At 46.8% G+C, this 26,856-nt stretch overlaps 1 protein-coding gene across 17 annotated transcripts in view; it reads right to left on the bottom strand.

Moving 5' to 3' along the window:
• Nucleotides 1–26,856, bottom strand: part of FGGY (FGGY carbohydrate kinase domain containing) — a 420,488-nt gene that overhangs the window by 65,413 nt on the left and 328,219 nt on the right. For 9 of the 17 annotated variants that reach the window (XM_080655856.1, XM_080655850.1, XM_080655854.1 and 6 more), the window contains 2 exons: nucleotides 25,607–25,727; nucleotides 19,115–19,209 (listed from right to left, as the gene is read on the bottom strand). In XM_080655856.1, coding sequence (XP_080511982.1) covers nucleotides 19,115–19,209; nucleotides 25,607–25,727 — 216 coding nt within the window. Of the gene's footprint in view, nucleotides 1–15,924; nucleotides 15,997–19,114; nucleotides 19,210–25,606; nucleotides 25,728–26,856 lie in introns of all 17 variants that reach the window. The other 8 variants (XM_080655847.1, XM_080655842.1, XM_080655846.1 and 5 more) reach the window with 2 other exon arrangements.

The following is a 26,856-nucleotide window of genomic DNA, read 5'->3' as shown; positions in this document are numbered from 1 at the left end:
ATTATGAGGTGGTGTAAGGTGGATGGCTTCCATCCAGTAGCTCAGTGGCATTGCCTCAGAAGGTGCCTTCTCCATGCTAAAATTCTCCAACATGGTATGTTACAACAGGCTAGATGCAAATGTGCTCTAGTGACACAGGATAGCTTTCTAGGGGCCTTTAAAGAGTGCTCCTCTTCTATTTCAGGGACTCGTCAAAAATATCAGAGATAAGTAACCAACCTTGACTATAACTCCCAGGCTGAATTGACTGGCGATCTTTCTTAAGCAGGAAGCAGTATTATCAGCTAAGAAGCACTTCGTGTTGTTGATTTTTTCAAAAATGAGGCCATTAGCCTGAGACTTTTTTTAAAAAAAACAATAGACAGAGTCTGGGGATGTTGGGCAAAGGATGCTCCCTAGACTCCTGATCAAGTTCCTAATTGATCTGTTTATAGCTAACAACCCCTACCCCCAAGCAACTGCAGCCCTTACATATTCAGCTTTCCCTTCTGCTACTCTGACACCCAGGTCCTGCACAGTGGCTGCCTGCATTTATCCCTTTGCCCTCACTCGCACTTCTACCTGAAAAAGCCTCCTCCTGCTGCTTCTCTGCTAGTCCTAAGTTAACGTGTCCATGTCAAGCCCCACTTCTTACCCAGAACCACCTTCTCTTTCCTGCATGTGGCTGCTACCAGGGAGAGGATTATGTAGTGGCACTCTGCGGTTTCAGGTTGCTGCGTTGTTATTTTTCTAGCCTGACTGTCAGCTCCTTGAGGTGGGGAACCTGACCATGCTTGCCTTGTTTTTTATTTTTATTTTTTTTATTTGTAAAAGACAGTTCACCCTATACACTGCACAGCTAGTACTTAGATGTCACCAGTAGAAAGAGTGTGTGCTTGGAGACAGAAAAGCCGGCATTCCAAGTCCAGCTTGAATATTACCACCCCAGTGTGACTTTGGGTATGTGCTTTGCACTTTCTGCGTCATTCCTCATTTGTAAAAATGAAAACAATAACCTTTTCTCATACACCTGTTGTAAGAATCAGGTATGAAAGGTTGGCTATTATTTCTGTAAGGAAGCCTCTCCAAGAAGGCCAGAGCCATCAGAGCTCTGTAGGTAGCTTTCTTTCTATCTGCTTTGGAAGGGGAAGAAAGCTTGGAAAACCGGGAACAGATAGAGTAAGTCTCCAATAAACACAGGTTCTGAGACTTAGAGACTTAAGTTACACTCCTAACACCATTACTTAGAGCTGTGTAGCTTTGGGTAAATCACTTCCCCTCTCTGGGCCCCCATTTCCTCATTTGGAAGATGAGAATAATCACTCACTTAGAATAGTGAATGGTCCATAGCTCGGGCTATTGAAAGAGGAGTTTCTATTCCTTTTTACTAGGTACTATCTTGAAATGTGCCTGCTCTGCTGGTAATCAAGTCATGACTCCTTAGAGAGGTGGTACGCCACAGGAGGCTACTGGCCTCAGTGCCTAACTCAGAGCTGCAGATGCTTAGGTCATCTTATCCTTTGGGCTTCACTTAGAGAAAGTGGCTGCTCTCCATAACTAGCTACTCCTTCTCCAGTTGGCCTAGCTAATTCTACTCAGGAGAGAGGAAGGCAGGTGAATTCACTGTGAGGACTGACTTCTCTTTTAATATTTAAAATCAACCATAACATTCAGAGTCCAGCCAGGAGAACTGAAACTACTCTAGGTTTCTCAACAGAACAAATTTAATGCAAGCAATTGGTTGCATGCATGACAGGGAAAACCAAGAAGCCAAATAGGTGATGTTGAAGCAACTCAGAAATCAGAAAGCTGCTCCTCTTTTAGGGATCAGGGGACAGCGGGAGGCCATGGCCAGGGACTAGACATGTCAGGCTGGAGCTAAAACGAAAGAAGGGCTGAGTGGCTAGAGCTGGAACCAGAAAGGGAGAGGCAGCTGCTGTCACCCCCGACTCCCTGCCCCCACCTCCCGCCGCCTACATCTGTATCTCCTATTGGCCAAGCCAGTTGCAAGAGAGCCTGGGAAATGTAATACACAGCAAAGGAGGGGTGAATAAGTTATCTGAGAGCAACTAGGCAAATTATTGGCCCTGCCATCTTTCAATAATATATGTACAGGGTGAAAAAACATGTGATGGTCAGCTAATGATGATAGTGAGCAACATAAGTAGTTATCATTTTGTATAACTCTCTAGAAGTTTATTTATACCAATAACTGTGGTAAACACTTTATACATATTGTCTCATTTAATCGTCACAACACTCTTAGGAGGTATGTACTTTTAATAGTCTTTTTTTTTTTTTTTTTTTTTACAAATAAGGAAGCCAGCTTAGAAAGGTGAAGGGACTGATCTAACCCACAGCTATTACCCTTGGACGCAGGAATGAAACCCAGATTTATGGGGTCTCAGAGTCTATGCTCTTAACTGAGGTCCTATGAATCATACAGTTAAGAGAAAAAGGGAGGGTGCTAGATATGTCAAACATAAAACTTCCCATAATTACTGGGAGAAGATTTTGAAGACCTGGATTTCCAGGGCTAGAAGCCTAGAACACTCTGTGAGCATTAAGTTTGCCTTTAAAAAACGTAGAGATTAAAAAAAAAAACACACACACACAAAAAAACAAGCACATCACCTAATGTAGTTTATAAAGGTCCATGGCGTTCCCTCTTGGAGGCAACAGGGCATTTTTGCTAAGAGGATGCCAAGGTCAGTGGCCTCTGTGGCTCGCTGTTTACTGACATTCGATATGCTGTAACATCTGTTGCCCTTCTCGACTGATGGGTGCTTCATCTTAGCACTTCCCCGATGCCAGGCTGGTCAGAAGCCTAAGCTCTGAGGCCTCTAAGACACTCACAGGTCAGTGACGCAGCTCTGCTTGTAAAGCTGGCCAAAGGAAGGAATATTCAAGGAAGAGAGGTGGAGGGGCATCCATGGACCATGCTGGGTGATCTCAGGTCTACTACAGGGACAAGTGATATCTCTAGGAAGTTATAAACCTGGGCAATCCACAACCTGAAGTTTCAATACCATGCTCTCGGTTCTTAACAAGGTGGTATATGATGAATCCTCCTGCTTCTGTGAAAGTCCATGGAACTGGACAGATACATGCAAAAAAATGAAACTAGATCACCAACTTACACCATACACAAAAATAAACTCAAAATGGATACAGGACTTAAATATAAGACGGGAAACCATAAAAATACTAGAGGAATCCACAGGCAGCAAAATCTCAGACATATGCCAAAAGAACTTTTTCAGTGATACTGCCCCTAGGGCAATGGAAGCCAAAGAGAAAATAAACAAATGGGACTACATCAAAATAAAAAGCTTTTGCACAGCAAAAGAAACCATCAACAAAACAACAAGAAACCCCACTGTATGGGAGAACATATTTGCAAATGGTATCACTGATAAAGGTTTAATTTCCAACATCTACAGGCAGCTTATACAACTTAATAAAAGGAAGATAAATGATCCAATAAAAAAATGGGCAACGGACCTAAATAGAATCTTTTCGAAAGAAGACAGAAGGAAGGCCAAGAGACACATGAAAACATGCTCAAAGTCACTTATTATCCGAGAGATGCAAATCAAAACAACAATGCGATACCATCTCACACCTGTCAGAATGGCTATCATCAACAAATCAACAAACGACAAGTGTTGGCGAGGATGCGGAGAAAAAGGAACCCTCGTGCACTGCTGGTGGGAATGCAGACTGGTGCAGCCACTGTGGAGAACAGTATGGAGTTTCCTCAAAAAACTGAAAATGGAACTCCCATTTGACCCAGTAATCCCACTCCTAGGAATATATCCTAAGAAACCAGAAACACCAATCAGAAAGGATATATGCACCCCTATGTTCATAGCAGCACAATTTACAATAGCTAAGATATGGAAACAGCCTAGGTGCCCGTCAGCAGATGACTGGATCAGAAAACTATGGTACATCTACACAATGGAATACTATGCTGCCATAAAAAAGAAGGAATTACTACCATTTGTAGACACCTGGATGGAATTAGAGAACATTATGCTAAGTGAAATAAGCCAGTCAATGAAAGAAAAATACCACATGATCTCACTCATTTAGGGATAATGAAAAACATTATAAACTGATGAACCAAAAGATAGTTACAGAGGCAGTAAAGCATCAAACAGAGTGTCTAATTACAGCGGTAAGGTTAGGGAGAGGTGGGGGAAATAAGAGATCAACTGAAGGACTTGTATGCATGCATATAAGAGTAACCAACGGATGCAAAACATTGGGGGGTGAGGGCAGGTATGGGAGTGGGGTGGGGGGGGCAATGGTAAGATATGTACACATATAATACCTTAATAAAAATTTGAAAAAAAAAAAAAGAAAAAAAAAAAAAAAAAGAAAGTCCATGGAACAATTTCTAGGTTAGCTTTGAAGGGAATGGCAAATTTAGAATTTGGTATCAGAGGAAAGGTGGTGACTTTTGGAGAACTGGTATGCCTCTTTGATTTGGTGAACACTGCATGCCTTGACATATTTCCCCGTTTTGTCTTGGCCACCTGGAAGCTCAAAGTAATCCCTTTATTTATGGGTCAGAGACCCACAGACCAAACCTACCCCATGAATCCGTTTTGGGGGGGAACTCACCAACCCAGGATTAAAATACTTTAAATTTCAATGTCCTTAGGCAGAGCATACATTCTCCAACCCAGTACAGAATCAAACCATCTGATCCTCTACTGCAGGGATCTGGAATGTCCAGCCCATGGGCCTTACAAGGCCTGAGCAATCATTGGGCCTGGTCCTGCCAAAGGATCAGGGGTGAGTTAAGTATGTTTGACCCAAAGTAGCAGGCTAATTTTTAAGTTGAAAATGTTGTATGGCCCACGAATCCTATCTAATAAAAGGGTAATATGCAAATTAACCATCACTGCATCACAAAGATGGCAGTGCCCATAGCCACAAAATGGCAGTGCCCAGTCCTCTCAGCCCCGCCAGAGTCCCCCAGCCCAGGGGGTGGGGAGGGCGGCCACTGAGTGCGGGCAGCGTGAGCAGCCTGGCGGAATGCTTGCTTCGTTGCCATGGCAACAAGGCAAGCATTCCGTGCCTGGCCACAGATGGGCCTCTGGGCCGTGGAGAGCCTTTGGGCAAAGGGCGCGGAGCAGCCAGGCCTGGCAGAGAGCTACTGGCGCACGGATTCGTGCGCAGGGCTACTAGTAATGTTATAAATATCCAAATGGCCCTTGGTAGAAAAAAGGTTCCCCACCCTGCTCTACTGGTATCTTCCTGTTGTATGAACTACCTGGAACCCGAAGCAATACAAATGCGAAGAGCCCCTCCGCCTCCTTTACTAGTAAGTGTTTAGTGTCTTCTCTTTCTATGTAGTTTCTGTCTTGAGAGTTTTATTTTGCTGTTTTATTCTGCTTCATCACTTATTATAAGCTTGCTCAAATCCTTTGTGGAAGCTGAATATAAAAGATAAACAAATCAACAAATTGATTTCTTTCTTAAGCAAAACTGCCAAGATCCGTGTAAGCATCTGTATTCCCACTGCATCCAAGGACTGATCATTCCTGGTGAGTCACTCTGGCCTGCTCCCCTTCCCACCTGCTACAGGAGTCCCAGGCTGTGAGCCCAAACTCACCATTCCCTCAAGCAGCAGAAGGAATGAACTTCTTCCTCATCACGAGGGAGGGGCTGGGACAGAGCCAAGTGGTGTCATCCCTATTCCTAACATTTAATATGTAAATCTAGCTCCAGGTGCCTCTGAAGCACTGGGCTGCAGGGGCCATGCAGAGGCCAGATCTGGAGCCAGACCACCTGAGTGTGCAGCCTCCTTCTACCACTAGCCATCGAGGTGACCTTAGGCCAGCGTATGGATGTCCTGTGCCTCCATCTTCTGCTTTATAAAGGGGGACAATGAAACCACCTACTTCACAGGTTTGTGGTGCGAATTAAATTAATGCAGGAGATGGCAGGAGTGCCTTTCGTGTGCTCACTGTGCTTTCCTTCATAGGTTCTGCAGCAACTCTGTGGGGGCAGTTGATATGGAACTGAGTCTCAGGGAAAGGAAGGACCTTCCCAGCCAGGTTCTTTTGCACAGGTAGCAGGCCAAGAAGAAGCCTCGCCCGGCAGTGCAGAAGGTGACTTAGAGAGCTACCTTCTCTCTTCTGTCCCATTTGACTTCCTCTTATCCGCCCACAGTGGACTCAGCTCACTTACCCATACTTGGCAGAGAGCTGCCATAATACCCCATGACAGAGGCTCTGGCAGTTACTGCTCACATTTACTGTGTTGAGGAGAAACGAGGAGAGATTTGGGCAGGACGGAGGCACAGGTTCCTTCCTCTGCTTTCAGAGAAGGCACTCCACTGCCAAGGTCAAGAGCAGAACTGGGGTCCCATGCCCACCCCCACTCCCATCAGCTCCATCACTAGCTAACCCTCAATGGCCCATCCAAAAGCTGCCTTCTCAAGACTTTTCCAGCCCTCAAGACCGCAGAAGGCACTCTTTCCTTGGTGCCCCATGATCTCATTGGATAGCAATTATAATCCTATCTAATAAAAGAGTAATATGCAACTTGACCATCACTCCAACACACAAGATGGCTGCCCCCATGTGGTCAAAGATGGCTGCCACAAGATGGCTGGCAGGGGAGGGCAGTTGTGGGCGATCAGGCCAGCAAGGGAGGACAGTTGGGAGGGACCAGGCCTCCAGGCAAGGACAGTTGGGGGGGATCCAGGCCTCCAGGGGAGGGCAGTTGGGGGGGACCAGGCCTGCAGAGGAGAGCAGTTGGGGGGAACCAGGCCAGCAGGGGAGGGAAGCTGGGGGGGGGGGGGGGAACCAGGCCTGCAGGGGAGGGCAGCTGGGGGTGACCAGGCCTGCAGGGAAGGACAGTTAGGGGCAACCAGGCCTGCAAGGGAGGGCAGTTGGGGGCAATTGGGCTGGCAGGGGAGCAGTTAGGTGTCGATCAGGCTGGCAGGGGAGTGGTTAGGGGGTGATCAGGCTGGTGGACAGAAGTGGTTAGGGGCAATCAGGCAGGCAGGCAGGTGAGCGGTTGGGAGCCAGCAGTCCTGACTGCCTGTTTAGGCCTGATCCCAGTGGGCAGTTGGAAATCCCTTGAGGGGTCCCAGATTGGAGAGGGTGCAGGCTGCGCTGAGGGACACACACACACACACACACACACACACACACACCCCGTGCACGAATTTCGTGCACTGGGCCTCTAGTAAACAAATAACAGCCGACATTAAATAAACACTAGGCCACATGACATGTACTAACATGTTTACCCCTTCCAACACGAGTTGTGAGATGATCCATCTATGATGCAGATGTGATTGTTATATTTTATGGATGAGGGCTCTGAGGCAAACAGAGATTAATATACCCCAGGTAAGTGGCTGAACCATGACAGGAGCCCAAGCCAAGGCCTCATGGTCTCTGCCAATGACACTGAGTGTTGACTTTTTCATAATTGTATCTGGGCGTGTCCACCGTCTTCCCTCTAGACTGGAAACTCCATGGGCACTGAGATGTGTGTAACTCTGTCCTGCCGCCACGGAGGACCATCCCTGTCACATGGCAGGCTCCTGCTGATGAACCATGGCTTAAGAAATTAAACACAGAGCCGAGACACACGCCTTTTCCTGGCCGACTGTCATCTGTCAGCACAGCTACCACAGCCCACCGGCCTCCAGCAGGGAGGGCGGCAGAAAATACATCCTGACATCACAGGAAGGGCCCGAGGAAAAGGTGCATTAATGGGGCAAAAACAAGCCAGTAGAGTGATTAATTTGGCTTCCCCTTCCATATTATGTTTACACAAGTTGATTATATAGCACTTAATTACTAATTTGCCCTACTTAAACCAAGAGTGCTTTTAATGTTTAATGAGATAAGGGAAGAAGATGCCTTTACTTAGTAAGGAGCAGCTATTTTATTTCCTTCACTTGTTTTGCCTGGCCAATTAATAACATTTCTTAGGAAATGCATCCCTCCCGTGAATTCTTTCTCTCCATCTTCTTCCTGACCTCCCAGGTTTAAAAAGAGATGGAAACAGACAAGAGCCACTTAGACACAAACAGACTTTGCTTACTGATCTGGCTAGCTGGACTGGGAAAGGCTTTGTAAGGTTGAGTCCCACAGGACCCACAAATGGTGCTGATTTTGGGGACCTGGGGTGTGTCTATTCCCAGAAATCATGACTTGGTTATTACTGACAACAGAGAACACAGCCATGGGTCTCCTTCCCTATAAGGCCGCATTGTTTCCTGGGTATTAATGTCAGATAAGGGTAAGCACTGCCTTGGGGCAGTGGAGACACAAGAAGAGCACAGACATTGGAGCCAGATCTATGCTTCATGGCCAGCTCTGCCACTTGCTCTTAAACCCTGGGTACATCCCTTAAACTTTCTGAGCTTCAGTTCCCTACCTGTAAAGAATTAGCTGTCATCTGAACTACCTTAGTACCCTGCCCAGCTCAGAGGAAGTGCAGAGAAGTGTTAGTTTTCTTGTCTTCAGCATAAGTAAGGCAGGAAATGGACACAAGGATAGGGGAGTCCCTTTTGAGGACGCCAGCATATCTGTCATCATCTGTAGAGCCCTGGAGTCTAGACCAGTGCTACTCAAAGAGCAGGTCCTAATGACATAGAAGCTTGCCCCAGAATGTGAATACACACACTGATCCCTTGAATGAGAACATCTTGCTCTGAATAAAATGTCATCATGGACTTACATTCTGATGCAAGGACCTTATCTCACTGCACATCTGTAACACAACATACAGAGGGGGCCCAGGTCAGCAAACTGGCTGGTACCCCTCAGCCTGAATGATTGATACACATCTGCATGTTCCCCAAGGACCCGCCTGGCTTTCTCTTTCCTTATACACACCTTTTAAAATGTTACCAATTTTTTTTAATGTTTACATTTCTTGGATATGCATGATTAAAGATACTCCAACTCAAATTTCCAAACCCATGCTACTTTCTTAAGGTTTATTGCAGAGAACAAAATACTTCTAATAAGCAAATGTAATAATGATTTTTCCCTTCTGCATAGTTCTCCACCATTTGCCTCAATGCTGATTGTAAACAAAATTCTTTCATAGACTTCAAGGAAGACTAAACATTCCATCACCCTGAATCCACCTCTGTCCAATAGTGTGTGGTATGGGTGTGTGTGTGTGTGTATATGTGTGTGTGTAGTCATTTTTCAGGACTTTTTTTCCTCAATTACAGAAAATTCCTGACTTAACTAAAGGTCTTATTTTTCATGATTTCTTATTTGGTTCAACAGCCTAACTTACTGTGCTGAATGCTAAGCTTATACACCATGGATATGCTATCCATGAGTTACTCAGTGCAAAGGAATAAAATACCCACCTATTCATTTCCAGTAAGGAATTTTTTATGACATATAAAGGCATAAATGTTCATTAGAATGAAGAATTAATTACTTACAAGCATATCTATATATATAAAAGCCTAAGCAACTGGTATGACCGAATGACCGGAACGACTGGTCAATTAGTCGCTATGATGCACACTGATACCAGCGGGCAGACACTCAATGCAGGAGCTGCCCCCTGGTGGTCAGTGTGCTACCACAGCCAACCTCCCGTGGCCGGCCATCCTCCTGCGGCCCCTTCTCCCCCGGCCTGGCTGGTCCCCCTATGGCCCCGATTGGGAGGGGAGCGGGGAAGGGGGCGCCTGGCCAGCCAACCTCCAACAGCCCCTCCCCCCAGCTGGCCGGCCAACCTCCTGTGGCCCCTCCCCAGGGCCGGTGGGCCCCCCCATTGGCCCCGATTCGGGGGGGGGGTGCCTGGCTCCCCCAATAGTCCTCGATCGACGGCCAGGCTGAGGGACTCCACCTGTGCACAAATTCATTCACTGGGCCTCTAGTGTTTCTATGGAAAGATCTTACATATTTTTTTCAGGTTTGCACCAGTAGGAAATGTTGTCTCAAATAAAATGAAGTCAAAGAGTTCAGTAAACTTTCTTTTAGAAATATAGTTTTGCAATCTTCTACGTTTCTAAAGGACTCAGTTCATGTTTCCCCATTTTTCCTTTGATAACAGCCCAGTTCTTAAGTTCCTGAGTAAAAACTTGAGGGGGAGAAGGATATTTGGGAAAACTTTTAGCTTAAATCTTCATTTTAATAACAGTACTATAAAAAGTGTCCATTAGTTAAAGCTCTTAATTAAAGAACTTTTAATACCTACCTTTACAAAAAGTAAATGGGCAGATTATGATTAAAAGCAAATAAAGAAAAACAATACTGACAAGCATATAATAAAGTCTTCTCCAGGCAAAAGGAATCAGAAAATTTCCAAACCAAAGAGGGCACATTTCTTATTTTTATTTCTATATCTGCTACTCAACCAAACAGTGCTGACAACTGCATGAAGCTGGTATTTTTTATAAAGCACACCACATGTGAAGGGCAGCTGCGTGGGCATATTGGATTCTGGACTTTGCCAACCATTGGACATATATTCACTGGGATATAGTTCGATGGAATAAAAAGAGCATGGACTTTGTATCAAGCAAGCTTACATGACCTCCCATTCCTTGGACCTCAAATGCACAGTGGGGACTGTTAACACCACCAGGGCTGCAAGGATTCTAGAAATGACCAGGAATAGAAATTGATGGGACAGTAACAGGCCCTGCTCCTGCATCACCCTGGAAGGAACAGGAGAGCCTAATGCTGTGTATCTTATATACTGAACTAATTTCTGAAACTGGAATTTTAAACGAGCTAATGTTTTAACTTTGACACCATGGTTCCATTTTGCAAAGTGGATTGAAACAAGGAGATTTACAATTAGTCAGAACCTAAATGTGTTGAGTTTATTTATTTTGGAGAGGGAACAATGCTGGAAAGGGTAGGAAGGTACTGTTAACCAGGTGTGGCAATACAGATGATGAATGTTAGGGCCCATATCACATTCTTAATTTAATCCTTCTTTAAAGTATTAATTACCATTCCAGGATTTTCTGTTGACTTTCTATGAGGCTTTGACATATGAGACAGGACACTCTGAAAATTCAATCAGAAATCTGAATCTATTTAATTAAAAACCAGAATCTCACATCTCCAGAAACACATGCTTAAGCAGCAAAGGGCAAAAGGCGACTAAACAAAGTTGACAATATCAGGACCATATGTGAAATGGATAAGATCATAAGAGGCCTGGGGCAGAATTCTAAATGGAACTAAAAGTCATAGCAATAGACTCCTTGTACACAAGAAGAGCAAGCCCTGAATTTTTATATACTTCTGTGGGGATTATAAAGCCTTAACATGTATCAAAATCTTAAAAGTTAGACATACTTTGGACAATTATAGCTCATAATGTATTTTAACATAACTGAGGATGTGCGTAAAAATTTAGCTAGAGAGATTATTAGTTGCAGCATTATTCAAAACAATAGAGACAACCTAAATATTCAGAATGGGACTGAAAAAGTCATAGTAGATTCTATGTGGTGAAAAGTTAGGCAGTCTGCAAACATGATAAATAAAGATGTTTTCTACATTTTCTGGTGGGGGAAAAGCTACAACTACGCATTGTATGAACACATTTTTATAAAGTAAACAATGATTTTAAAAAGACTAATACGATGGCAATGAGAATCTTAAATAGTGGTTATTTTAGAGTAGTAAGATCATTGTTTTCATATTTTTCTTTCTGCTTAACTACATTTTCTTTAAAATTTTTTAAAATTTATTGACTTGACACACACAGACACATGCAAACACACACAAAGAGAGAGAGAACGAGAGAGAGAGAGAGAGAGAGAAAGAGAGAGAGAGAGAGAGAGAGGTTGATTTGTTGTTCTACTTATTTATGCACTCATTGGTTGATTCTTGTATATGCCCTGACCAGGGATCAAACTTGCAACCTTGACCTATTGGGAGAATGCTCTAACCAACTGAGCTACCCAGCCAGGGCTAAATTTTCTTTTTTTTTCCCAATGAACATTAACTATTAGTTATATTCCACATAAAAACACACACACACACAAAAATAACACAAATTATAATAAAACTAGAGGCCCAGTGTATGAAATTCGTGCATTGGGGGGGGGGGGGGACGGGGGTGTTCCTCAGCCCAGCCTGCACTCTCTCCAATCTGGGACCCCTCTTGGGATGTCCGACTGCCGGTTTAGGCCCAATCCCTGCCTAAACTGGCAGTCAAACATCCTTCTCACAATCCAGGACTGCTGGCTCACAACTGCTTGCCTTCCTGCCTGCCTGATTGCCCCTAACCACTTATGTCTGCCAACCTGATCACCCCTAACCACTCCCCTGCCAGCCTGATTGATGCCTAACTACTCCCCTGCTGGCCCGGTTGCCCCCAACTGCCCTCCCCTGCCGGCCTGGTTGCCCCCAACTGCCCTCCCTGCCAGCCTGGTCGCCCCTAACTGCCCTCCCCTGCAGGCCCAGTCATCCCCAACTGCCCTCCCCTGTAGGCCCGGTTCCCCACAATTGCCCTTTTCTGCAGGCCTGGTTGCCCTCCCCTGTAGGCCTGGTCCCCCCAAACTGCCCTCCTTTGCTGACCTGGTCGCCCCCAACTGCCCTCCCCTGCAGGCCCAGTTGCCCCCAACTGCCCTCCCCTCCAGGCCTGGTCCCCCCCTAACTGCCCTTCCCTGCAGGCCCAGTCTCTCCCAACTGCCCTCCCCTCCAGGCCTGGTCCCCCCCCCTCAACTGCCCACCCCTGCAGGCCTGGTTTCCCCCACTGCCCTCCCCTGTAGGCCTGGTCCCCCCAAACTGCCCTCCCCCGCCAGCCTGGTTGCCCCCAACTGCCCTCCCCTGCAGGCCTGGTTGCCCCCAACTGCCCTTCCCTGCCGGCCTGGTTGCCCCCAACTGCCCTCCCTGCCAGCCTGGTCGCCCCTAACTGCCCTCCCCTGCAGGCCCAGTCATCCCCGACTGCCCTCCCCTGTAGGCCCGGTTCCCCACAATTGCCCTTTTCTGCAGGCCTGGTTGCCCTCAACTGCCCTCCCCTGTAGGCCTGGTCCCCCCAAACTGCCCTCCTTTGCTGACCTGGTCGCCCCCAACTGCCCTCCCCTGCCGGCCTGGTTGCCCCCAACTGCCCTCCCTGCCAGCCTGGTCACCCCTAACTGCCCTCCCCTGCAGGCCCAGTCATCCCCAACTGCCCTCCCCTGTAGGCCCGGTTCCCCACAATTGCCCTTTTCTGCAGGCCTGGTTGCCCTCAACTGCCCTCCCCTGTAGGCCTGGTCCCCCCAAACTGCCCTCCTTTGCTGACCTGGTCGCCCCCAACTGCCCTCCCCTGCAGGCCCAGTTGCCCCCAACTGCCCTCCCCTGCAGGCCCAGTTGCCCCCAACTGCCCTCCCCTGCAGGCCTGGTTGCCCCCAACTGCCCTCCCCTGCAGGCCTGGTTGCCCCCAACTGCCCTCCCCTCCAGGCCTGGTTGCCCCCAACTGCCCTCCCCTCCAGGCCTGGTCCCCCCCCCAACTGCCCACCCCTGCAGGCCTGGTTTCCCCCAACTGCCCTCCCCTGTAGGTCTGGTCCCCCCAAACTGCCCTCCCCTGCCAGCCTGGTTGCCCCCAACTGCCCTCCCCTGCAGGCCTGGTTGCCCCCAACTGCCCTCCCCTCCAGGCCTGGTTGCCCCCAACTGCCCACCCCTCCAGGCCTGGTTGCCCCCAACTGCCCTCCCCTGCAGGACCGATCACCCACAACTGCCCTCCCCTGCCGGCCATCTTGTGGCAGCCATTTTGTGACCACATGGGGGTGGCCATCTTGTGCAAGGGTGTGACAGTCAATTTGCATATTACCTCTTTATTATATAGGATGTGCCAAGAAATGGGACGGCTTCATATTCCTGAACATTCATGATATATCCGTCTTTCCAAACCTCCAGAAACCAAAGTCATGATAATTAGCTTTACTTTGCAAATGTAAAACTGTTATTTTTGGTGACAGATAGCCAAAGAGAACTAAAAACCACAGAAAGCTGACTCACAAAATAAAGCAGAGTGGAGATGTATACGAAGAAGCACTTAGCAGGTGATGAATAGAACTGGCTTTAAATGAAGTGAACTTCATGGTAAAGGATAGGAGAGGCTTCAGCTAAGCAACAAGGATGTCTGCAAGGACTGACCTTGAGAGTATACCACAGTGGTCAGTGTGAATGGTTTATCTTGTGGGTGCACATTACAGAAAGTGTGAGTAATCACGGCTCTCCACTGGCCACTTACGTGGATTGCTCTGCAAGACACAGGAGTCTGTTGGGGACGTGACAGGGAGAGATGATGGTGGGAACACATGGAGTCAATGGTTATGAGGCGAGGACCCTCACACTGTGGGAGAAGAATGGTTTGATGAATTGGTTGTTTCCTGGGGCTTATTTTCTTTACACTGGTACTTGCCTTAAGTTGATTGCTAAATTCATTCTGATTTTTTTTGTCACTGTCTCCTTTTGCTTCAGATGTTTCCTCCTGTGCTTTTTTTTTTTTGAGGGGGGGTGGTGGTAAGAGAGGGTGTCAGGATAAAAAGCACTGTTAGAATTACAGCTTGCTTTATATAATTTTGAAGAAAAAATTACACCTGTCTTTGAAGATAAGAAATGAGAGAAAGTGCATGACATCTGCAGGGGCTTGAAGGAAGCAGTGTGGAAGGCCATTTTGTGTGTGTGCCTCTTGGCCATTGCATTGAGTTTTCTCTCAAGGCATCTTGTTTTATGCATCCTTTGCATGTCTTAGAACTTCTCTATGGTCTGTGCTTGGAAAATGTAAACACATTGACATTTCATACACTTATTTTTGCTAGTCTGTTAATTTTCTAGGGCCAGGAGCCCACACAAGTATTGTGGGACACTCCTGACATCTAATTGTAAGCATCTGGTTTCCAGGTTGTTCAGAATCAGAGGACACTTTGGAGAGTGGACAGCTAAGGGAGTGATGGGTGACTTCCTAGGGATGAGGGAGTGATCAAATGAAAGGTCATAGATGTCAAGACTGTGTGGATTCCATACGCCTACCAATAAAAGGAGGGAGCCTCTTTCTCTCGCCCCCTCCCACCTACTCAATGGCTGAACTTTCAACTGGAAGTGGCATCTCTGTGGTTTGACTCCATTTTACTGATTAAATTGTAGATACAGAGACAACCCTGACATGATTCTTACCACACAGACTACTGAAGACACAGTTTTAATACTACTAAAAGGAGAGGGATAATTCTTTAAAATGCTATTCATCATTCTATTCTTTAGTGAGAATGGATGTTTATGTCAATATCCTTCGTGAGATGCTAATTTGAAAAGGAAATAGTAGGATGGCTTAGATGTCTAAAGGAAGGAAGTGCAGGAAAAGAGACTGAGGATGTGAATATGAATGGATAAAAAAACACAAGGTGGACACTTGGAATTGTCAGTAGGTTTCAAAATGTGGAATAGCAATGGGCCTCATAATTGACCGATCTCTCCCACCAAAAAATTTCATCCATTGTCCCTCTCCCTGCATCTGAAACAACTTTCCAATAATTGAAATATGTAGACATTTGCAATAGCTATAGGTAAAGTCCTTCTAATCATTGGTATCACCAACATAAGCTGAAGTCACCAATTCACGTGCCCAAGAAATTGGGAAACCCTGTCACCCAGGCATGGAGGCCCTTCCCTAGGTCTGCAGCCTGGGTCCTATGGACTCTTCCTAGCCTTTCCTTCAATGTAGAGGAGATAACTGGCTTTTTCTATTTAAGTCTACACACCTGCTTAAGAAGCAAAGTCATCCATCCAACCACCAAAGAGAAGACAAAACGTCTGGCCTGCTGGAATCATTAGGTTGCTGGCAGGAATTACTCAGTTTTCTTAAAGGGAGGAGGGCCAGATACCCTAAAGACCATGCTAGGATCTTTGAACTTCAAAGAAAAAAAATATATTGAAATTTAGGTTGAAAATTATGAATGCCAGGGAAGAAGCAACTCTGTTTTACCTCAACTTGCCAGAATCCTGAGTTGGTCCCCAGGCCTGGGGCAGCCAGGTTGGCCAGGGTGACACGTCCTTTCTGGAGAGGAGTGAATGAAGCCAAGTCTATATGCATTCACATTTGCAAAGCAGTCCCAATCACAGTCATTAGAACGATGTTGATAATTACAGTCAGGGCTCTCAAGGTCATGAGAGCTTTCAAAGGTTCTGCATAACAACAGTCTCACAGGAGTGGCGCTTCTTATTTCAATATTGTTTGAAAAGGAAATAAAACAAACAAATAAATGAAGCACCTGGAGAGGCCAGGTGACATTGAGGCTACACAACAGGCAAACACAGAGGTCAATACCACACAATTCTCTCGGGCATGTGATGACAGACAAGATATCAGGTCTCACTTTGGGGCTACCTTTACTAGATGGCAGTGTCTCAGAAGAGGCACCTATGTCCTTGGGCTGAACTGGAGACCTGAGCTTGTCCTTAAGATGTTGTGAGTCTCACAGCTGCTATTCAAGTTGCCAGTGCTAATATTCCATGGACCGTATCTGAGAGCCTGTGCCAGGAGGTGAATGAGAAACCTCATGTAGTGAAGATGTCAGTAGAATCCTCTGGGAGCTAGAAACTTCAATTTGACTAAGACACCAAGTCGCAGTGTGAAGTGGTGGATGGTGCAGCCCCTTCTTGTTTGGGCTGCAGGCTATTTCCTGATTTGTGACCAATGACACTTCTCAGCAAATACACCTTTAAACAATTTGGAAGCCAAAAAAATATTTTAAAAGAGAAAAAAATCCAACAATGTAGAAACAGAATAAAAATCAGGATAGGATATCGATCCAGGGAGACCTTGGTTTCAATTCTGCTGTCTCTTATGAACTACAGTCAAATGACTTAGAACCTCTCCGAGCCTTGGCTTCCTCATACATTAAGAAGGATAAAACATCCATCCTGCAGGAAGGGGGGCTGTCAAAATTAAATGAGGTGTCTTAGTCCACTGGGCTGCCATGACAAAATACCACAGATGGAGCGTTTAAATCGCAGAAACTTATTTTCTCATAATTCTAGAGGCAGGAAGCTCAAGATCTAACTGCCAGCATGACCAGGTTCTGCTGAAACCATGTTCCTGGCTTGCAGAGGGCCACCTTTTCACTGTGTCCTCACATAGGCTCTTTCCCAGCATCGCTAGGAGAGAAAGGAGGCCGGGGGCAGGGGGGGAGGTGGTGCAAGTGCACATGTACCAGCTCATTGGTATCTCTTCTCCTAGGGGCACTAATCCTATCCTAAGCCCCTCCCCCCACAATATCATCCCTAATTACCTCCCAAAGACCCACCTCCAAATAGCATCACACTGAGGGTTAGGGGTTTGGTATATGAGTTTTGAGAGGACACAAACATTTGGTCCATAGTATGAGGTAATCTATACAGGGCCTTAGCAAGCATCTCCATTGTTTTGTTTTAATGATTATAATTTGTCCCAGGAAGGGCAAGGCATTTAGTTATGAGAACATCTTCATAAGTTGATTACATCTATAAAAATAAGAGCGTAATATGCTAATTAGACCGGACGACCTTCCAGACAAAGCTGCAGCAGCGGGGCGAGGCAGAGGCAGCCGCCGTGGCTGCGGGGGGCTGAGCCCCTAGCACAAATTTCATGCATTGGGCCTCTAGTTAAAATAATAATTGACAAGTCCTCGACATTTCAACAATAAATAAGTACCTCCAATGTTTCTGAGTATCAGAAAATCCAGGAGAAGTTGAAGGTTCAACTCGACCATCTTTGTTTAAACACTGCAGTTAAATCCACAAGCATTCATGAGTGGATTCTGTTTCTTGGAAGGGCTATTCCCCAGGCATCCATTTGAGAAGCTTGGGCAGTATGTCACGTAGCACACTTCCCCAAATGTGGTACGAAGAGCACAGATATTGAAATCAGACTTTGCATCTGTCTGTTTCTAACAGTGAACCGTAAAGTGCTGCCATCTTTCTGGGTCTCTGTTGTCCACATATGTTGTTATATCAGGAACATTATATGAAAAGCACCTGGCATAGTTCCTGGTACATGAGAGGGTCACAGTCAATTACTGGGCTCCTGGTGAAAAACCTGGCTTCTAGTCCTGACCTTGAGACCTTGGGCAAGTCCTGTAAGCTCTCTGATGAACAAATATTCCCAGAACTCTCAGCTGAGACTTGGGACCTAGGTAGGCTTCTTAGTTTGGGCATTTACTAGCTGTTTCCATTTGGGCTTCGTTTCTTTATGCCTCATGTCCCTCAACTATAAAATGGGAATAATAGAGTAAGCAGTTATGGGACTAGATGTGCATTCCCGATCCAGGGAAAGGATGTGCTATTGATTATTATTACAGACAAACAAGTGGGGCGGAGAGCAGAATGGTCAGATTAGAGTCAGCAGGCAGTGTGGCCAGTATTTGAGCCCAGGCAGTCTGACTTCAGAGCCTGTGCTCTCTGCATCTACCAGGGCCGATTCTCCTCCTTTTTGTAAATCTGCTGTTAATACTATTATATTACCTCTCAAAGTCTCGCCATAAAACCCCACGTACGTGTGAAATGTCTTTTGCAATTTAGTGGTAGGAAACAGCTCTGTCTCCTCAAGAATCTGGTACGTTTCCCCTTTTTGAAAATAAGACTTATGCAACTTATCATGTGTTCTTTTCGTCTTGGCTGCCAGGAAGCTCAGAGTCAAATTGTATGCTCAATCACTGCCACCAGTTTCCTTCTTCCTATATTTTTGTTCCTTATTTTGCCTTTTAATTCCCTTTTTTACTGACATTTTCATTTGTGTCTCTTGTTAATGGAGGCCTCAAAGGTATTTGGACAGTGTTGGGTAGAGATGAAATAATCTAAAATTTACATGAAAAACGGGAGTGTTGAACCTTACCTGTTTCACATGCTAAAAGAAAGTGGTCAAGGGAAAATTTAAAAAATAATTTAAGAGCTATTTTAAAGGAAAAAAAAAGAAAATCAACAAGAAAAACAGAATGACCAACACGAACAGAGGCCAAGTCAAATAAAAACGGCAATAAATATATCTGAGGCTAGAAGTGTTTGTGCTTTCCCTGGCTGGAACCTATCATTCCTTAATTATATCCTGTGCGTGTTTTGCAAGCTGTGAGCTGCTGTGAAGAGGAAGGACCGTGACAGACAGGGGAGTTGCCGAGGCCCACCCCTGGCTCCTCACATACCTGCACAGAAGTGAAATCCCCCGAGGCACAGGCACCCAGAATAGCAGCGCCCACAAGAACAGACTCCACCTCCTGGGACAGGACCACAGGCATGCCTGCACAGGACAAGACCACACCTTGTTAGGGAGCAGGGCCTGGGCACCTTGGGGAGCCAGCAGGCAGCCCCAGCAGCAAAAACACCTGATGTGAAGGTAGCAAGAGGCTCCCTGCCCCCCGAAGTGCCTTGTCCCTTGGGATTCCCTGGCTCTAAACGATTTCATTGCCTCTGCCTGCTGGTGCAGCAGTCAAGAGCCCCAGGGGAGCCAACACCATATAGGTCAACTCATGAGACCTTTTTGCCCAGGTTTCCTGGGCTTCTGCTAGCTGCTGCCTGTCATTTGGTTCCATTTCAGTTCAACAGACGTTTATTAAGTGCTTTGCTGGGCCCAGGGAATACAGAGATGAATTGGACTCTGTCCTGCTATTCAGGGCTCCAAGGGGAGATGGATGAGAAAGAGATAAAGGGGGTTAATTGTATAACTGAGATGCACTAAGAAAAGGGAAGTAGTAGGAGGGGGGGTGATTAATCTCTGTCGTGGCTTCCGATTTCTCTGAATCTGAGTACAATGACTGACAAGGCCCTCCAGGCCTGGTGCCCACCCTGACCTTCCTCACCTCTCCCCTTGGCCACACTGCCCCGCCTCCTTGTTCCTTCCTAATTCTGCGTTCCTCTGTCTGGGCCACTTCCTTCTGGAAGTCTGCACAGCAACTCTTTCTCACTCTGTCTTTTTTTTTAAAATGTATTTTTATTGATTGCAGAGAGAAAGGGAGAGGGAGAGAGAGATAGAAACAACAATGATGAGAGAAAGTCATTGATCGCTGCCTCCTGCACACCCCACACTGGGGATGGAGCTCACAACCCGGGCAGGTGCCCTGACCTGAAATGGAACCGTGACTGCTGATTCATAGGTTGATGCTCAACCACTAAGCCATGCTGGCGGGCTCTCACTCCAAGCCTCGGCGCAAATACCTTCTTCCCATGGTGGCTTTCCGATCTGAGGTGACAACTTACAGCGCTCCTTACCCCCTTCTTTATTCCCTCCTCCCCTGTGCATCGATTATGGTCTGTTTCCCCTGCTAGAACAGAAGCCCCATGAGGGCAGGGACTTTGTTTTGTCCCTGGATTTGAGAACAGTATCTAGTTCACGTTGAGCACTTAAATGATGAAAGAACAAACTGGGAGGGGAAGTGGAGGCACCAGGGTGGAGATGAGGACTAAGCATGCCTTTGAAGGAGTGGGGGTCTTCCCGGCAGGGGAGGGGTAACCCCACATGCCAGTTCCCAGAGGTTGAGGGTTCACAGTGGGTTTAATACAAATCACTTAGAATTCTTAGGATTTTATATGTGTGTGTGTGTGCCTAATAAATAAAACGTCTATGAATATAAATGCAAATGTATTTGCTAATCAGGAGATGGCAGCAAACTCCACAGAGGTAAGCTATGTGGATAGACTGTAAAATCTTTTTCTACTCAAGATATCAGACTTGTTTTTTCCAAAGATGGGACTTTTCTGGGAAGACTTCACAGACATAACCTCCTTTGCATTCCCACTGTCTCCTAACTCAGCCTCCCGCTACAGGACTGGGACAGCTGTCAGCCATCTCAGACAAAAGGGGAATCCCCACACACATCCCCAAGTGCTCAGGGATACAGGCCCCATCCCACAGGGCCAGACTTGAGACTTTGCTGCAAGCATCAGATGGTGGGGTCTCCGGGAAAAGCTCAGACCTGGTGCCACCAGTCCTATGTCCCTCAGCATGCCTGTCATTTATAGTCTTTGGACCTCGGTTTCTCCAATGTGTAAAATGGGGATGATGATAAGATGGTCCACACAGGTTCGCTGTGAGGATTCATGAGAAAGGGCACACAGGATGCTTACCACATTTTCTGGCCTATGATCAGCCCCTGAGGATGGTGGCTGCTGCTGTTAGAATGAACATCAATGGTGAGTGAAGCCCTTCCGCATGCACTCTCCTGGGCTGGAAACTAGCACAGTGGGGAGGGGACCTCTAACGGGCAAGGACAGACCCAGGAGCACGGAGTGCTGTGCTGGCCAAGCCAGGATGGAGCACTGAATGCCTTTGCAGGACCTGGGATCAAGCAGACAGAGTGTGACTGCCACCCCGTGCACTGGGGATTTTTAGAAGACAGCTGCTCCAGATGTCACTCACCTCCCGAGCCCCTCTTTACCCTGTCACAGCCTCACAGCCTATGCAGCGGGGAGCTGCTTGCAGGCCCCTTCCTCTTGGGAACTGGAAACCGAGTAAACCTGGTGAGTTCCCCGCAGCTCTCCAGTTGCAGCCCAAAGTGCTCCAGAGCCAGGGTTTGAATTCTGGTTTCCTTGCTGACTTAGCTGTGTGATCCTAGGCAAGTTAGTTAATGTTTCTGTGCCTCAGTTTTCCCACCTGCAAAACGGGGTTAAAATGGCACCTATCTCACAGGTAATCTGCTATGAAGATTAAAAATGCTATGGTGAGTAAGGCACTTAAAACAGAGCTTGGCTTATAGAAAGTACTGAATTAGCACTAGTTGTTATGATTCTTAAAGTGGACCTTATCGCTGTGGTCTCTCCACACCTATTACCCTGGGTGGAACCAACTCACTGCTTCCATTTGCCCCTCAGGTCAATCCCTCCTCTTCCCTCTCCCCCAACCCTGTCTTCCCTGAGCCCTGGAACACTGGCCTGTGTGCACCACATCTGGGGCCCACTTGCCCTCTGGCCACATCCTTGACTAGGCTCCAGCTGGAGGAGCCCCTTTATTTTAGGCTGGTTACCTCCCTGCGCTGGGCCCTGTAAGTCTAGGGGTGGTAAGACTGTGAATGGCCCCAGGGTATTGCCTGGTGGTCAGAGTTTCCCCACACCCTGCCCACACCTCTGGAAACAGATCCTTGTTGACTTTTCTCCAGTTAATCCAGTTGGAGTGCCATTTGTTCCCTGCCTGGACCTGACTCATAGGGACACCAATGTCCTCTGTGTCCCACTGGACTCCCTGGACATTGGAGGGAGACCGAGGTCACTTTCCCTGCTTGTAACGACCCTGTTGGCACCGCCAGGCCCCTCTCAGTGCTTGTTCACGGGCACGCTCAGAGGAGGCTTCAGAGGAAATAAATGAACAGATGATTACAATCATAAATAAGGCAGGAAGAGGGAAACTCCTACCGAAATTGCCAGTACTGAAAAACAAAATCTAGAAGGAGGAACATTTAGTCCCAAGTCAGTGGGGGAACCTACAATTACTTAGGACACACCATGTATTTCTTGAAACCACGGTGAACTAAATACCCAGGGCAGGACGAGATTCCTTCCCTTGCATAAAGGACGTTTCCCAGGCTGGCCAAGCCTGCACGGCAAAGATTTACGTGCCACACACGAAACCTTCTTCTCAAACACACCTCCTTCCCCGCGGTGTGGACTAAGGAAAGAAGTGAACTAACATTTATTGAACACCTGCTTTGAGCCAGGCACAGAGCTTAGTGCTCACAACTCGTGAGTATTTATTCCTTAGGACACTCTATAAGAAGGATATTACATTATTTCTATCTTTCACAGAGGGAACTGAGGCTCGGGGAGCTTGTAAGGTGACTTGCCAGGAGTCACTGAGCTGGTCCCACCCCACATCCCGCTCTTTCCATTGCTCCACACTTTCTCCAAAATATCTTCCAAATTCCGTTGTGTTTTCCACCTGCATTCCTGAGAGTCACGTACCAGGTCTATGGTGTCAAATCTCTCTTTGCAGGAAAACCGGAGCAATGACAATGTTTAAAGGCACCCAGACCTCTACCTCTACACCCACTGCTCTGCATGTGCCTTTTATCGTGATTATTTTATTTATTTATTTATTTATTTATTTATTTATTTATTTATTTATGTCTGTGTGTGCCTTTTATAGGGACGAATGCATTGTGCTCTTTTTCCCCCAGTGCTGGGTGAAGGAGAGGAAGGAGGCAGCCTCGCCTGGAATGTGAACTATTTTATCTGATGCATTAATGAGTTTAGCAGAACCCCCAGCATTTGAAGGCAGATGCACTTTGCCATCACTTGTCACTCACAGGCTTCCCAAGGCAGAGGAATTCCAGGCCAGAGAAAAGTCCCTTTGTCTGGAACTGTAACTGGTCCACAGTCAGAGACAAAGGGTCCAGTTTCAATCAGAATCCAAATAACGATTAACAGCCTTTTCATTCAACAGCCTGAGGAATGGTTTCCAAAGCAGAACTTTCTGTGGATCCCAGACAACCCCTGCTTCTGAGTCAGCTCAGGGGCGTCAGGCCTGGACGAGGACACATTTTCATAGAGGCCGGGCGCGGGTCACAAGGCCCTGCCCTGGGAGACCGGGTTCCTACTTCCTCCAGGGAATGAGATTTTATCTTCCAGGTAGGGAGTCTTTGAGGATATTAGAAGGCTGACAATTGGAAAGCCACTCACAGATCAACTTTTAAGTCGGACTCTTATCTGAACAAAGCTGGCTGAGGTCTAGATAAAATGTAGTGATGGTTAGCCCAGCCAGCGTGGCTCAGTGGTTGAGCTTCAACCTGTGAACTAGGAGGTCATGGTTCTATTCCAGGTCAGGGCACATGCCTGGGTTGTGGGCTCAATCCCCAGTAGGGGTTGGTGTAGGAGGCAGTCGATCAATGATTCTCTCTCATCATTGATGTTTCTATTTCTCTCTCCCTCTCCCTTCCTCTCTGAAATCAATAAAAAATATATTTTAAAAAAATGCAGTGATGGTTTTCCTCCTGGGGAAAATGACAAGGAAATGTAGGTGACTTTTCACTTCCTTCCTCTTTCTGCGTGAGAATGGTTTATTTCCATAGGCTTTGGGCTCTTCAGGAAAGGAGCCACCATCATCAAATGGTTACAAACTGGGCCGGAAAGTTCAGAAACCTGGGCCTGGACATACCTGGGTAATAACCTGTTCCTGCTCCTTACTGGGTGCTTGAGTTTGGACAGTTAATGTAATTTACCTCCATGAGCCTGAGTTTCCCTGTCTGTAAAATGGGGGCATCAATGTCTACCTTTTGGTGGTATGTGATGACTAAATGTATATGGAGTGATTCCCACTCACAGACAATGGGAGCTTGGTTAATGGGAGTAATTTCCATACTGAACATCCTGATATATTTGCCCTTGGACTGTGTACTTTTTTATGCTGTCCTCTGGCTTGTGCCTCAGTCTATTTATCTATAAAATGGAGATAAACGACTTTGTTTGATCTCACGATATGCAGGGGTCAATTAAGCCCATCACATCTGGGAAAGCTCTCATCTGCCAGAATCAGCATGGCCTAGAGGAGAAAGGGACCTATGATGCAACAGAGTCAGGAGCAGAGAACCTGACCCTCTGAGAGGCAAGGAATCCAGGGGTCAGGGAACAGCCAGGATCATGGTAAATGGTGGGCAGTGTAGGGTGGGCTCATATCAGGCTGGTGCTAGAGCAGGGTCCAGTCCTCCGCTACTTCCCTGCCTTGGGGCCTGGCCACCCTGGGATGGGTTCTGGGAGGGGAACAGCAGTCCCCAGGAGACACTGGCAGAGGAAGGAGCAAGAGGGGGAAGGGTACTAGGTCCAGAGGGATGGCAGTCCAGGCCAACCTCTGGGACAACAGCAAGCCTCCTGCCAGTGGGGCCCCTTCCTTGGAGCCATGGGTCTGCCCTACAGATCCTGCTCTGCTTTGTCTGCTCAGATCACAGAGTGGTCAGTCCACCATTCTGGAGCCTTCCCATCTGTGTCATGACCCCTGATTCTGATGAAGGGCTCAGGGTCTTAGGGCTCAAAATTTCCATCCACAGCCAGACCCACAGTTCCCATAGCAGCTGGGATCCGCATTTCCTCATCAACTCCTCCAGATGGCTTGCCCTGCACCATCACGGTTGGTCCACACCCGGGAGAGGAGCCCCTCTGTTTCCATTATGCCCTGTGCTTTCCTCACTCAGAGCTCCTGCTACACTAAATTTAACATGTCTGTGTGCTACCTGCCTTCCTCGACATACCTTGATTTCCTTGGGGGCAGATATTATATCTTATTCAGCTCTGTATCTTCAATATTCTCCACAATGTCTAGGTCAGAAGAGGTATGCAGTACTATTGAGTAAATATCTGAATTAGGACCTAACCCTGTGGACCTCTCTTACCTCATTTCCTACCATCATCCCATAGTTGGATTCTCAGAGAAGTCACTTTCCCCACCATCATGACAAAGATTCCAGAGTTATTTTTTAAAAATAAACACTTTAACATAGTAAATATTCGAAATAATTTGGTACATCACCTATATGCTCCTCTTCTCAACCCTGTCTAGATTGTGGCCATGACCATTTGCTGCCATGGCTAAGATGACCTTCCTTCCTCCTCCTCCTCCTCCTCCTCCTCCTCCTCCTCCTCCTCCTCCTCCTCCTCCAGCTCCTCCTCCTCTCCCTCCCCCCGCCCCCTCCCCCCCTCCCCCTCCTCCTCAGACTTACCAGTAATGTCAGCGTGCATTTGCACAAAAAGGGGATTCTTGCTCAGGCCTCCACACAGGAAAAGAGTGCTGATCGAGTGCCCCGCTGCCTCCATGGCCTCTATAATGAACCGGGTCCCGAACTTCGAGGGAAAACAGAAGGAAGCATCAGGGTGAGTGCAAAAGAACATTTACAAAGTATTCACCCAGTGCTGGACACTGCCCTGAGAGCTTTACATCTGTCCCTACCTCGGACAGTGAGGCCCCGAGAGACCAGGGTGTCTCTAATCACACGGTTTACACCTGCCTGCCTGGGAATCCTCCTAATGACTACAACATTTGCTTCAATCAGTTGCTGCACGATATTGATCAAAACAAGTGACAACCTTAACACAGTTAATAGGTATTAATACATTCATTCAAAGCAATATTTGATTAGTCTATGGTGGCCCAGGTCTTCTATTAGGAACTAGGAATGGAGTGATTAGCAACAGTGCTCTGAAAACAATGGTCAGTGGTCCCTGAGTCTATCTTTTTTCCTTAAATAAGAACTAAGACATCTGTTCCTTGAAAAAAGACACCAACAAACAGAGCAGCCGAAACACAGAAAGAGCGTTCTAAATGCACAGAGAAGGAGAGACTCAGGCATTGGGCTGACAAAGGGCTAAAATGACCTTTGTTACCACATGAAACCAGGTAGTGGTTCCCATAATGAGGCTTCCAGAGCCAGAATTCATTCCCTGGCAGTGCTTGACGACCTGGGATGATGCAGAAATCACAGGCTCTGGCTGGATCAGGGCTTTGCTGTATCTTTATTTCAGCCCTTGAGCCTTTACAGCTTCATAAAATGTGTTATCCTCATCCTCGTCTTGCTAAGTTTATGAAACTCAGTAAGAAAATGTGGATGTGTGGGAGGAGGATACCATCATAGGGTCATCATGGTAAATCTCAATATGCTGTTCTTTAATGCTAGCTAGGACATTCAAATGGCTGAAAATCATAATTTGTTTGAAAGTTCAAAAACTAGAAGTTCCCAAATCCTAATTCATTTGGGATAAGAATTAAAAACAAAAAAGATTAAGTGCGTTGTGGCCTCAGGTGGCCAGAAGAGGTTTTTTTGGTAGAAGGATAGCCCTTAAAAAGTTTAGAGATTGAGCAATTCTAGGGGATGACAAGGTCCTAGGTGTGGACACAGGAGTGAGATGCTGAAGCACACAGATGAGCAGGTCAAGGGAGAGGAGGAGGTCAAGGATCTGAGAGACCACAGGTGGT

The sequence above is a fragment of the Plecotus auritus genome (assembly GCF_963455305.1).
Source record: "Plecotus auritus genome assembly, chromosome: 2".
Classification (NCBI taxonomy): domain Eukaryota; kingdom Metazoa; phylum Chordata; class Mammalia; order Chiroptera; family Vespertilionidae; genus Plecotus; species Plecotus auritus.
The sequence above is the reverse complement of the archived record's forward strand: the minus strand, read 5'-3'. Positions and strand labels throughout refer to the sequence as shown.